General features: G+C 51.8%; 1 protein-coding gene across 9 annotated transcripts in view; it reads left to right on the top strand.

Moving 5' to 3' along the window:
- ZNF532 (zinc finger protein 532) overlaps nt 1–9,174 on the top strand; it is a 98,859-nt gene extending 89,685 nt beyond the window's left edge. For 8 of the 9 annotated variants that reach the window (XM_036010073.1, XM_036010069.1, XM_036010072.1 and 5 more), the window contains 3 exons: nt 2,647–2,759; nt 5,122–5,269; nt 7,129–9,174. In XM_036010073.1, coding sequence (XP_035865966.1) covers nt 2,647–2,759; nt 5,122–5,269; nt 7,129–7,620 — 753 coding nt within the window. In that variant the 3' untranslated portion in view covers nt 7,621–9,174. The remainder of the gene's footprint in view (nt 1–2,646; nt 2,760–5,121; nt 5,270–7,128) is intronic. The other variant, XM_036010074.1, reaches the window with a different exon arrangement.
- The last annotated feature ends 4,938 nt before the right edge of the window (nt 9,175–14,112 follow it).

Here is a 14,112-nt window from a genome sequence, read left to right as displayed (position 1 = left end):
CTGAATTTAGTTAACTGTATAAGAAGCCCCTGGAAGGCCATGGTTTCCTCCAAGGTCAGCTCACACCCCACTGGAACCAGAAGGAGGTAAACGACCTTCCGAGTTTTTGAAAATAGAACAATGGTAAACTTTATGCTTTTCTTAACACTGGTTTTTTTTTTTTTTCATTTTTGATTGACTGACAAAAATGACAGCAGTGTGAACTATCACAATACTGAAGATGCAGTTATGAAAATAAATGAGGTTAAAGCATCTCTAAGTAAGTTAGTCCGTATTTAAAATGTAGCGAAGAAGAAAGGCATTTGTTTTGTGAGGCGGAGATGACCTGGAAACGGATGTTGAAACCTGTGATTTTCTCGTCCCCATCGATCCGGAAACGCTGCTCCGTTGTTGTGGGGTTTGCACAGTTCATTCCTGCGTTTTCGAAATAAAGATGTTGAGAAGGAGTATTATCTCACACATTGTCAACTCTTTTTGAAAATAGTAATTATTGATTCAGCTAAGCGGAATTTAATTTATCATCTCCCGAGGACTCCTTTATTGAGATTTCTCTGTTAACATTTTGGTTTGCTGATGTCACCACAGCACAAAGAGGAATGGGGTGTTGAGCCCTTCACCTGAAAAGAAGATGCAATTTACATTTCTCTGAGGCCCCTTGTGTGCTTAGATATGAGTATATTTCAGTTCTCTGTGTCTTTGAGGATTCTTTGCTGCAACTTTGCGTTTGGAAATGTGTCTTGTGTTTTGATTCTTCCGGGTGATCTTAACATTGCCCATCTTATATGTGCAAAGCTCAGAGGGAATTAGACATCAGGAGATATTTAAATAACCTTATTGAAACATAGGAGAATGATTCATGACTCTCACTGTTCCTGGTTGAGAGCTGGATCCTGAATGTCACCTCGTCCTCAGGCTACGTAATCTGAGAGACGAGGATGTTTTGCTGGTGTGTGCTTTGCGTGACCGCAGTTTTTATGGAGGAATGCCTTTGGGAGAAGGGACAGCACGTCGCAGAGCCCCAGCTGGCTGTTGGCTTTGTTCTCTCTGTTTCCCAGAGATTATGTGCTTTAGGAAAGCAATAAAGGCTGCGGTCTGACTTTCATCCTTAACACAGCGAAGAACCTCCCTGCTTTGCCTTTATCTGGTCCAAGGCCCTTTGGAACACCTGCCAGACTGGTTAGCTTTCTTTAAAAGACAATATTTCCCTCTCTTTCTAAATGAAACGTGGGCCCTGACAGCAAAGTATTGCGGGTTCGATCCCCAGTGAGGGCACATACCTGGGGTTGGGGTTTTGATCCCTGGTCGGGGCACCTACAGGAAGCAACCAATCCATATTTCTCTTTCTAGTCATCCAAGTTTCTTTTTCTCTCTCCCTGAAATCAATAAATGTGTTTTTTTCAGGAGGCTTGGATGTGTAACTTGACTGTTATCAATAGGAAAACATGCACTGAGGATTTCTCGTGTGTCTCATGCTCTGTGTTAACCTCTGCTTTCACCCCCACTCCTACCCCGCCCCCGCTGAGGTGTGGTCTCCGCCTTACAGCTGGGGGGGGGGGGGGCGGGTGTTTAAAAACTCGCAGCCCTTTCCATCTGCTTTCCCGTTTGACTAGGACATACATGTTTGTCAGGGGATGTACGAGTCCTTTTTAAAACACATTTATCATTCCTTTATCACTTAGCTCCCAACCGCTTGCTTGCTTCTCTCTTCCTAGTGCCCAAAATAGGGATGTTATTTGAGAGACCGCATTCCCACGAGAACGTAATCCTGCTTCGGCCTTACTTTTCCCGAGGGCCGAGCGGCACCCGCCCCGGTCCGGAGCCGCCCGCTCCTTCCTGCCCCGGGTTACTCGTGACGCATCCTCGATCTCACGCTGCAGTGCTGCTCGAACCCGCAGGGTGCCTTCTCAAGTCAGGCCACTGATTTTAGTCCCTAGGGTCTGCACGGACATACATCGAGGTGACAAGATTGTGTCTCAGCCAGAGTGGGAAATTTTTAACTTAGATTTTTGTGGAACCTGTGATCACTTTCTCAGGTGCTCTCGCCCAGCCCGCACCACCACACTGCACCCTCTCTCTGTCTCTCTGTCTCTCTCGCTGCAGATGCCAGCGGCCCGTCTCCATAATGAGGTTTCATGCGCCTGTGTTCTTGACACAGCCCCGTCGTATTGTCTGCAACAAAAGGCCTTCTTTCTTTACATAAGGGAGAATTATATAAACCCTATCTTTATATAAGGAATATATACAACTCTTTCTTTAAGGAATAATTACTTAGTTATTAAGTGGGAGAAAGTTAAGAGGTTTAAAATCAGCCAGAGATTTAATTTAAAAAGGCACATTGGATGAGGTGACATATTCTTTCTGGACATAACGAATTAAAATGATGGCTCGGCTTGGTCATGACTGAAGAGTTACGTTTTCCTATATCGTCTGCTTTTAAAAACAATGCTTATTGTATCTGTTTTGCAAAGAGACTTTATATAATGTTTCTTCTTTTAAACACCTGGGCGATTGTGTCGAATCAAAAACGTAAGTGTTTTTGAGAAAAAGCAAAATGTTGTTACTCTCAGGACAGAGTCCTTAGCCTTTAACGTGCTTCCTGGCCGTGCTCGCTCACGTGGCTCTCCCCCTCTCTCCCCCGCGGTGAAGCAAATGAAGAAGCACCCGTGCCGCCAGTGCGACAAGTCCTTCAGCTCCTCGCACAGCCTGTGCCGCCACAACCGGATCAAGCACAAGGGCATCCGGAAGGTGTACACCTGCTCGTAAGTCGTGGTTTCTCACGGGAGGGGCGCGGGGAGAGGACTCAGCCCCACGGATGCTCACCGAGGCTCCTCCCGGCTTCCCCTGCCTATCCCATCCCATTCCACCCCACCCCCATCCCCATCCCCATCCCATCCCATCCCCACCCCACCCAACCCCACCCCACCCCGTCCCCACCCCTGTCCCATGGTCTCTGGATGCCCTGTCTTCATGACAGCCTGTAGTTTTGACATGTGGTGTCTCGATTGGACAGGAGCACTTCAAACTGTTGAACTCTAAGGGCACAGTTCCTCGCACCCCCCGGGTAGGTAGGTTCCTGGGCTCTGGCTGTTGCCTAGAGGCGTCACCGTGTCAGGAGGATTCGGGAGGAGTGAGCGGCCACGGGGGCATGGTGCAGTGAGCCACCCGCCCAGGCATGTGGGTTTGTCTCCTTCTACTTGACCGACTCCTGGGTTCAGAGAGGCCCTGGTGGGGCCCGGTCCTGGAGTCGGCCCGAGGCTGACCGTTGGCCCCGTGGCTGTCGTGTGCCACCCCAGGCAGGGCGGCCTGTCCCGGCACACGCTGTTGGACAAGGGACCAAAGGCATGGACTGAGTGGGCCGGCACACCGGGCCCCTCCGGATGGCCATGAGCTGTTTAGTGTGTGGCGACCATAATTCGGTATGCTCTTGTTAATGAGAAAGCTTTCTCCTGTGTTCAAACAGAACACGCCTGAAGTGAGTGGGTGTAACAAGGCCACGCACTTGAAGGCACTTCTCATAAAAGAGAGAGAACTCAGAGACAGGGAAGCCACGTGGCCAGCCTGTGGCAGGTGGCACCAGAGATGCCTGAAGTGTGGCTGTGTCAGATCAGCGGGACGTGGCCGGGGCGTGGTTAGCCGGGGGTGGTTTCTCGGGTAGAAAAACGGGGATGGAGTGGACTCTCCTGCAGGGAAATGGAAGCTGAGAGCGGTTGTGGAGAGACGAGAACATTCTGTGAATAGAGTCTGTGTGTCGAGATCGTGCAGAGAGAATCAGAACTTGGAGGGGGGGGGCCTGGGCCGGGGCGGGCGGAAGATGACAGGGCAGCGGGGCGTGGCAGCACCCTCGACGCGGCGGGTTTTGTTTGTTTCCCCGTGAGGTCACCGCCAGGCAGTGAAATGCTGGGGTCGTCGGGCTCATCTCCTGTGCTGCTCTGTGTGGGAGCGGGTGCCGCCGCCCGCCCCCCCCGCCCCCGGTTCCGGGTCTCTGACATGGACTCAGCAGGGCGTGGGGCCAGTTGTGACAGAATCCACGGGAGCTTTACTGGAGGCGGCACGTTCGGTCCTTCGTGCCCCTCCCCAGCAGGGGAGTTCTCTCTGATGTCTGGCTCATGGTGCCCGCCATCGCCATGGCCCTTAACTTTTTTTGTTATCTTGTTTTGGGCCTGTTTTAGTAAGAAAACTGTGAATTCATGTCTCCCCAAGAAAAACCATATTCATCATCTATAGGGTATTTTTGCATAAGATAAAATGAACACTTTTTTAAAAAAAGATAATTATTTTTTTTTTTTAGATTTTATTTATTTATTTTTAGAGATGGAAGGGAGGGAGAAAGAGAGAGAGAAATGTGCGGTTGCTGGGGGCTGTGGCCTGCAACCCAGGTATGTGGCTTGACTGGGAATCAAACCTGCGACGCATTGGTTCGCAGCCTGAGCTTAATCCACTGAGCTACACTAGCCAGGGCAAAATGAACACTTTTTAATAATTGACCTATTTGGGGCATCCGTTTTCTACGTGAGTCTCTGGATGGACACACGTACTTGAGTGCTGGGATTCTGTGCTGGGACTCTGACCGGGCACGTTGCGTTTGTGCCTGGGTGAGGGATTGGACCGGGCGAGACACTGTCCCCTCTGTGCTGTGGCAGAGTGGACAGGAATGATTAAACTCAGCACGAAGGGGTCAGGGAGGGACTCCACAGTACAGGGTCTCTCATGACGCAAATCCTGAGGGAACGCTCTGAGTCAGGGTAGAGAAAACTTTTGAAATGGAGCGTTCTCCCTTTTAAGATTAAAGCCACACCTAGAATTACCAATTAAGTGACACTTGAACCAAACCTAGAAAATAAATATTCCATCTGAACCAAGTCAGGCTGGTCCTGCGAGGACACAGAAACGGGCAGAAAACTTTCCGAAAGCTGCGAACACTTTTTTTTTTCCTTTGCCCAAATCGGAAACTGTGATTTATAGCAACATTTTGCGGTGTCACTTTGGGCCACGGCCGTTGATTGACACAGATCACCCTGACCCCTCTGAGCGTGCGGCCGGTGGCGACGGTCCCCCGGGACGCGAGCCGCTGTTCTGCCCGTGGTCACCTGTCCGCGTCCTCTCCTCTCCCCTGCCCCGCAGGCACTGCGCGGACTCCAGGCGGACCTTCACGAAGCGGCTGATGCTGGAGAAGCACATCCAGCTCATGCACGGGATCAAGGACCCGGACCTGAAAGAGATGACAGAAGCCACCAACGAGGAGGAGGTGGAAATCAAAGAGGACGCCAAGGTCAGATATTGCAGCCGTCCTCTCTACGGCGAAGTCGTGTTGACTTGGTGTTTTCAGTTAAAAGCTCCTGCAGTTAGTTACATGGTTTTAAAAATTCAGACTATGGATGGGGGTGTGAAATAATAGGCAGTCTCCCTCTACACCCGTTCTGACCTTTCCTCTTGCTCCTAAAAGGGAACCTTTGCTGGGTTTCCTCTGTGCCCTTCCAGGAATAGCCGTAGGCCTCTGCCTACATAAGTAAATGTAAAGTGGTGGTGTGCATGCACAGAAACTGCCTCTCAGCAGAAGGAATGTGTAGAGCCGGATTCTTTTTCCCTGGCAGCAGTACCGGGCGTGGTAGTGCCCTCATAAAAGCCGTGCTTCCCTGTAGCTTCTCTCCGTAGCGATAGTAGCTAACACGGCGGACCTGCGCCTTATTCTTACATCGGTGGACAGTGAACTTGGCTCAGACAGCAGTGTATATAATACTAACGTGTGCACGAGGCGTGTGTGTGCCGAGTGCTCTTAGAGTGAAGCCCCAGCTGAGCAGACTGTGTGCTCCAGGAGCTTCAGAGCTCCTGCTGTCTTTGGTGCCGGGCCGCGCCTGGAGTGTGCCTGCGTAAAGCCTACGTGTGTTTTCAAGGAGTTACGCACGGAGTCAAGGCCCATCAGACCACTAGTCAGACCAATATCCCGTTAGATTGTAATCTTTTCCCTCAAGTGATGTCCGAGGGGAGTGGGAGGCGGGGATTCAAGAATGTAGGTGGAGCCCTGGCTGGTGTGGCTCAGTGGATTGAGCACCAGCCTGTGGAGCAAGGGGTCACAGGTTCAATTCCCAGTCAGAGCACATGCCTGGGTTGTGGGCCAGGTCTCCAGTAGGGGGTGTGGGACAGGTGGGAGAGGCAACCATACACGGATGTTTCTCTCCCTCTCTTTCTCTCTTCCTTCCCCCCTCTCTAGAAATAAATAAGTAAAATGTTTAAAAGAATGCAGGTGGAGGGACAGCTTCAGGCAAGGTGCCCGCAGTCATAGCTTCAGGTCAAGGTGCATATGAGAGACACCCTGTGAACAAGGCAGAAAATGGGGGCCATAGAACTGGGAGGAGGGAGATCCCTGTGGCTTGGATTTTTGGAGATCAGAAAAGGCGTGGGGATTGGGCGCGGCTCAGATCTAGAAAGGCAGGAGAAAGGCAAGGCCTGTCGAGGAAGGAGTATGACAGAGGTGAGCGGGCAGGACAGGGCAGTTATGGGACCAGCTGGGCTTCCAGGAGGGACTCTCCCTTTTGGTCACACAAAAGGCAAAATTCCTGGCCTTTTCTCTGCCACAAGGTGTTTTTCAGTCCACCCAACCCCCGTGTCTCCCCGGCCTCCCTCCCTGCACTCGCCTGGCTGCCCTGCTCCAGCCCCGCTGGCCTTTCTGCTGTGCCCCAGGCACAGGTCCCACCTCAGGCCTTTGCCTACACAGCTCCCCGTGTCTGGTCCCTATTCAGAGGTCACGGTCACGCCACGTGTGACCTAACAGCCCCACCCCACCCATCCTCCCTCGCTGCTTTGTTTTCCTGTGCGTGACACTGTCCATTGGCTCCTCGGTTGCCACTTGTCACGCTCCATTGGAGCCCCCCTCCCATGAAGGCAGGGACTTGTTTGTCCCCTGCTGGGCCCCTGGGCCGGAGCGCTGCCTGGGACGCAGGGACGCTCAGATTTGTGGAGCCGACGAAAGGCCTGAGCCTCGGGTGGGGTGGCAGGCTCGCAGCCGTGACAGAGCCCACGCCCCCAAGCTCGCTGTGCACGTTTTCCCGGCCACCTTGAGCCCGAGGGAGCTGGCCACCCGCCACCCAGCCAGCCCGATGGCTTTCAGTTGTGTCTGTTTCTTTCTCCAAGGTTCCCAGTCCCAAGCGGAAGTTGGAAGAACCAGTTTTAGAGTTCAGACCTCCCAGGGGTGCGATTACTCAACCGCTGAAAAAGCTAAAGATCAATGTTTTTAAGGTTCACAAGTGCGCCGTGTGCGGCTTCACCACCGAGAACCTGCTGCAGTTCCACGAGCACATCCCGCAGCACCGGTCGGACGGCTCCTCCCACCAGTGCCGGGAGTGCGGCCTCTGCTACACGTCGCACGTGTCCCTGAGCAGGCACCTGTTCATCGTGCACAAGCTGAAGGAGCCGCAGCCCGCGTCCCAGCAGAACGGGGCCGGGGAGGAGAGCCAGCAGAACCCGCCCAGCCCCGAGCACGAGGCGGCCGACGGCGCCGCCTCCGACCGCAAGTGCAAGGTGTGCGCCAAGACGTTCGAGACGGAAGCGGCCTTAAACGCGCACATGCGGACCCACGGCATGGCCTTCATCAAATCCAAGCGCGTGAGCTCGGCTGAGAAGTAGCCGCAGACCTGCCGCGAGGGAGAGCCCCATCCACGTGCACGTGGGGATGAAAAAGACGCTTTTGTTACAGAAAGGTTGCAGTATCGCAGAGTTAACAGCGCTGTCTAGGCTGTTGCAATATATTCTCTCCCAGCGTCCCTCCTCCCTTCTCCGCCTTCTCGTGTATATCCTCCATAAGTATTAAAGCAGTATTTGAGTTCAGAAGAGTTTGTATATATTTAAATGAATAACTTTTTATACTCTTTGTTACATGTTTGTATCAGTATTTAGTAGAAACTGTTTTGAGTTTGGGTTTTTGTGTTTTGGATTTTTTTTTTGTTTTTATTTGTTTTTGGGGTTTGTTATTTTTTTTTTTTTTTTGGTGGGGGGAAGATTCTGATTTTTCTTTTTGTATCGTTCCTTTGAAGCAGAGTTCTTAGTAACGGGCAGTTCCTGAATTCAAATAAACCATTTTGTATGTTACAGACTTAAAAGGGTTAACTAATTACGGGCTAAGATAACGGCCTTTTTTAGTGTTTTTAATTTTTAGAACTTACTACATCAATTGTAGGTGATCGTGGGTCTCAAAACACCTGGGGACTTTCAAGTGTCTTAGCGCTACCCTCAATGTGCCTGCTCTGAGTCTGGGGTGGTGCGTCTCGGACACACGCGCACTCCGGCGGCCCGTGGCAACTTTTCTGGGCCATGCCAAAGGGTGTTGAAAGCGGCAGCCTTGCAGGTGAATAAAAAACTTAGTCCCGAAATCCGGTAACAGATGAGGGGTTTCCTGATTTCCATCTTACGGGGAAGAAAGGTGTCTATCCTGAAGGGCAAAGCAGGGGCCGGTGGTTTCCTGGCTGGACGTGCAAGGCTGCTTCCCAGAGCACAAGGAAATAAAGTTACGCAAGGGCTGGACTCCTGTACACGTTATAAACACGTAGTTAGACCAATAGATTTATACAGTCAAGTTTTTGTCACGTAATTTATTAACGATTATCCAGACACACCTAAAGATACCAAGTATTTCTCTGGCTCTTGACAGGAAGACAGAAATCCAGGTTGACGTAACCCTTTGCTGTCTTCAAGAGTTGGCATCTCCTGTTCTGGGTGCTACTGCCAAACGTCCTGGTACTTAGAGTCGGGAAGCACAACTCCGCCCACCGCCTCGCCGGTGTGGCCCCTGCGCGAGCGCCCAGCCACCCGGGCTCCGGTCGGTCATTTCCACGAGTCCGTTGACCGTCCAAGGTTCTGCTCCACGGAAGCACAGCGGACACGTGCTTCCGTCCCTTCCGTTTATAGTTCTCTGGGAGAGTTATATTTTTTTGGTTTTCGTTCTGTGTTTTCTTTGGCATTTTATATCTTGTATTTATCCCTAAACATGTTTTGTACTTTTTTTTTTTTTTAAGAAAAGAAATTTGTTTGTGTATATATAGATACTTGCATGATATACTGTAGTCTGCGTTCGGTTCCTCACACAGGTCTCGCTGCTGTCAGGGGTTGCGCACCACACCCATCCCACCTGTGTCACACTCGTTTCCTCTGTAAATAAACGTGGGACGTTTGGCCCTTGTGCTTCTGTGCGAGAGTCATTGGCGGCGGGACTGTGACATCTTCGTGATGACGTCTGGGAAGTGGTTGATTTCAGGGGTGGGCTACGGGATGTTGCAGAGTTCTTCCTGCTCCGAAGCATGGCCTTTTTCGTTCTCATGAGAAAGCAGCTCTTTTGTCACTTTCCGGTTGACCCTGTCAGGACATCGGTGTCATCTGGGGGCATGATGAAGTCTTCCCCAGCTTGAAATTCAGTGGCTGTTCCTTGTTCCACTTGTATTGCCCTATGTTGTACTCATACACGTCCACACGTGTCTCCATTTGAGCCTCCACAACAAACCTGTGCGGTGGGCCGCCCAGGGCTCGCTCGCCTAGTTGCCCCGTTGAGGAAGCGGAGCTCCGCTTCTTCATCTCTGGCCTGAGCCCCCATAGCTGGTAAGTGGCTTCGCGTATGAGAACCGGATATCCTTGCCCTACATCTAGTGCTCGCTCTCTGTGTTTATGTACATATGGACAAATATTCACTTATTCAACAAATAAAAAGTATGTGCAAAACACGGTACTAGATTTTTTGTTTGTGGCACGATAGCTTTTATAAGGTGACCTGGAAGTCCATCTACTCTTCAGTACCCAGAAATGCTTAGTGATAGGAAATTAGCATCCATTAAATGCCTAGTCGAGCCTCCAGAAAAGTTTTTTTTAGAATTCCCAGGGGTCCACGAGGAAGAACTCCCAGGGGTCCAGGGTCTAAAACAGCACAGGTTTCTTCCCCCCAGGAGGAAAACCGGGTGGTTCTACCCAAGAGAGAGTCGGTGAGCTGGAAGGTAGATTGTGAAGATATTATGGAGAATCCGCAGAGATAAGGAGATGAACTACATGAAAGAGATTAGCAGTCAAGAACAGCCGAATGAGAAGACCTAGCAACTTGAACAGGAGTTCAGAGAGAGGGAACGGAACTGGTAAGGGCCACTGCAGGAAAAGCCACTAATGAAAGATATGAACTCTTTGGTGGTTAACATGCTGGGTGCTGAGTGAACACCCACACTGGGACTTGTGAATTCCACCTGTTCTTTAGTTGTAGATGCTGGGCAAGGTGGTAGGTGTGGGCATTGGAGAACAGGGTACAGTCAGACCCAGGGCGGGAAACTGGGGCTTCCTTCCTGAACTCTCCGGAAGCCCATTCCCTCTCTCTGGTGGAAAAGAGGTGGCCGAGGCTGGCAGAATAGGCCGAGGTCAAGTAGCAGAAAACCTTGAGTGATGGACTAAGGAGTGTGTATGTCAGCAGAGATGAGTTCTTTGGACAGGAGAGGGATGTAACCAGACTGATCGGTGACGGTGTTTAGGGTGGGTGGTGGGGTAGTGTATCAGGATACATTGGGCTGTGCTGTGGTCACAACCTGAATCTTAATGGCTTGTGACAGCAAGACTTACCCCCTGCCCACACTCCATCCCCACGGTGGGTTGGCTGGAATCACGGCTCCAAATCTGCTTGTCCCCTCACCTCACTGTCCCCAAAGTTCCTGGTTACTGTAGCAGATGAAAAGGGCAATGAAATGCCTTGACCCAGAAGTGGCAAATGTCCCTTTCCACAACTCATTGGCCCAAACCATTCATATGGCCCCACATAATCATGAGGTGGCCAGGAAGTGCAATCCTGCCACGTGCCCAGGAGGCAGAAAGCTGCAAATCTGTGAATGGCATCCATGACCAGGGGAGGACTAACATGGAGGACCTGGCCTCCAGGGGCGGGCGTGGCCCTGGGCAGAGGCGGTGGTGGTCAGCAGCACTTAAGAAGTGGCATCAAGGTGATTTCGGGTGAGGGAGACAGAAACAAACGGTGAGTGTGGAAGTTCAAGCCTCGGTGATTTCCTAAAAAGACTTCTCCAAGTTTTACGTTACTTAGAGACGCAGAAGTCAAAAGGAGAGGGTGGTGAAGATTGCACTTGAGATACACGTACAAGATACGTTCCTGTTTGATTGTGTGTGTGGTTGGATAGTTTTTATCCGTCACGGAGTGATAGTGCTGCAATAAAGAATGCTGGCAAGGTGAAACAGATTTACAAAATGAGAAACAGGAAGTTTGTGGACTTGGGCAACATGGCCCAGACCGCCACTTCCTCCCAGGGACCGTTCCTGCAAATTCTAGAGAACAGCTCACTGTCCCACTCGAAGCTCCAGTAGGCGCTTCTGCCCTGGGTGAGGGGGCGGTTCAGCTGCATCCTTGGGGCCACTGACCAACAGGCACATTTCTTTTTGAAAACTTGGGCCAAGACTAAGATGTTATTTCATACTAATGTATTCATGGTGCTGTTGAGCTCTCTGTAAAATGCCTACGTGGAAGAGGAAAAGAAAACTGTTGGAAGAGCTTTGCAAAATAAAATATGACTGAAAAGAACCATTTGTTTATTCCAAAAATGGTCTGAAAAGAGGGGCGTGTCAAATGTGGAACGCCATCTGTGTCAGTTATGTACACACACACACACACACACACACACACACCAGGTGCTGTAGGGGTTCCACAGCGCAGCTCCGAGTTGTAACCATACAGTTCCTTAGGAACTGGGCTCCTCCTCATGCACAGTTCATTCTTTGCTTAAATGCACACTTGAACCTTCTTGTTTACTTTGAGTTTCTTTTTGAAACAGTCCCACAACCCTACAGAAGTCATCGTAAACCATTGAGATACAACAAAGCAGACTTTGGTTTCTGCAAGGAGCCTCTTCCAGCTACCAGAAGTTTCTGGACTCACCAATTACTACTCTGTGGTCAGCTTGACCCCAGACCACTTCCTTGGAGTAGCCCAGCCTCCACGCACGGGGTTAGGTGGGAGGCTGACCTAGAGACAACTTTCCCTTTCCACATCCTTTCCCCGCCCTACGGTCCCAGTAGATTTTGGTGACCATTTCAGTAAAGGCTCAATTCCTTGGATGATGAAACTTCCATCATCTTCGCCTGTGTTTTTCTGGGAGTTGGCTTCTCCGTAGTTGCTGCCCTTGTTCGAAGGGCAGACCTGAAGGTGCCCAGTCTTAGGGACTGTCTATATGACTTAGGGACTCAGCGGGACACGGATGGCACACTAAAGGACCTTCACCTTGACGGAACTTGAGGGAACTGTATACAGAGCCGCGGTCTGGAATGAAGGATGCTGAGCCCCGTGGGGACTAGCAATGGTGGGGAGCCACTGCCACTCCCAGGGGTGGAGCTGGAGCGGTGCTCCCGGGCCTCTCCGTAAGAGCCAGAGCCCTGGTGAAGTAAGGAGAGGGTGGGAGGGGGATTACAGGGAAGCTGTCCATCATCCTCAGAGATTTCCTGCCTGCGTCCCCCACGGGCCTAAGCCATATAGAAGCTAGAGCACAAGGCAGCCTCAGAAACAGTCTGTAATGTTAGCAAGCGGGGCACAGAGCAGGGTAGAGGGGTGCATGGTGGATCTGGGGTGCCGGGTGGGGGCGGGGGACAGTGTGATGATCACAGAGGCCCAGCACACGCTTTCAGAAGTGTGCTCTGGACCTGTCTTCTCGTCCGCACGCATTTCATCCCCGAGGGCAGGCCGTGAGCTGGAACAACTCTGCATGCCATGCTGGTGTTTTCTAATTACCTCAGCAGGTTTACCCTGGAATTACAGCCTTTCCCTAGTGGCTATATTTTACTTAAGGAAACAGAACAGCAGTTCCCAGAAAACACTCTTTGCTAGTTTCTAAATTCAATCTGTGAGGTTGGTTCTGACTCCAGGCAGCATGGTGTATAATGTTCCGCAGCATTTAAAGGAACTGATGACTCAATTTGCTTTGCTGCCTTGCTGCACGCGGCTCTTCCTGGGGCTCCCGTCCTCGCTGCCGTGGTAAGTGACACCCCCGTGGCGAATCCGCTTCCCACACGGGGCTCTGCAAGCACGCAGTTCTATCCGGGGGAGCTCTGTGATCAGAATCCACCACGTCAGGCCTCCAGCTCAGTTCCAGGAGGTGTGGGTTTAGCCCGAGGGCAACTTTCTGACTTCGGGTCTAGTCAGCTTTAATTGGGCTGGTTATTTCCGGAGAACACACGTCAGGTACCCGATGAAAAAGCGCAGGGACGGCAGAATCAGTTGGTGGGAGAGGATGCTGACGAGTCAGGAGGAGGGGAGCTGCATGTGTCAGAGGGAGGAACGGCCCTCTCGTGGGCAGGGTGGCAGGTACCTCTTTAAGTGGGGGTGATGGACATTTGTCTTCATTCTGTCAGTTCCGCCTCTGATTCCTTTCCAGGGTTGGAGAATCAGCCACTGTATGACTCTTGGCAGGAAATGGACTTTGTCTCCTGCTCTGGGAGCCAGAAGCTCACTGTCCCTGACCCCTGGTAGGCGAACCTCAGGCAAGGGACGGTCAATACTGGGCCCATACTGGGCTCCTGCTTGGGCTCTCCAGCAGATGATGCAAAGAAGTGTTGCGGTTGCAGTTTATTCATTCTGGGGGCACGGTGGCGGTGGTCGTGGTGATTACAGATGAGCATGACTACCTCGTGACTTGTACTTGCGGTCAGGAAGGGGAAGGACCGAGACCTGGGGCGGGGACAGTGTGGACCTCCCTCAGCCTCTCCACCCGCTGCTTCCCAGGAACCGCCGAACCGTCTGGGACCAGGGAGCGCCCACGACGTCACAGGGGCATGTCTCAGTGCTTAGACGCTTGCCTCCCTCTGAATGACACATGGTCCCAGCGACAGGACACCATCAGTCACCCTAGAGGAGAGTCACCGGAAGTGTGTGCCCTTCCGTCACCACGAGACCCCAGCACACCTTCCGTCCCCGAGTCCTGCCACCTCACCAACCTCATCATCTACCCAGTCTTCCCGGTTGCCCCTTGAACTCGCTCCCCCCTACCCCGAACCGGGCCCCTGCTCTTCCTCGGCCTGGAGTGCCCTTCCCTGAGTGGCTCTTCTCCCGTGGATTTCTTCCACTAATTCCTGGTTGGCTCAGAACTCACCTGCGCAGAGCCA

The sequence above is a fragment of the Phyllostomus discolor genome, chromosome 9 (genome assembly GCF_004126475.2).
Source record: "Phyllostomus discolor isolate MPI-MPIP mPhyDis1 chromosome 9, mPhyDis1.pri.v3, whole genome shotgun sequence".
Lineage (NCBI taxonomy): Eukaryota > Metazoa > Chordata > Mammalia > Chiroptera > Phyllostomidae > Phyllostomus > Phyllostomus discolor.
This window is presented reverse-complemented; position numbering and strand designations above follow the sequence as displayed.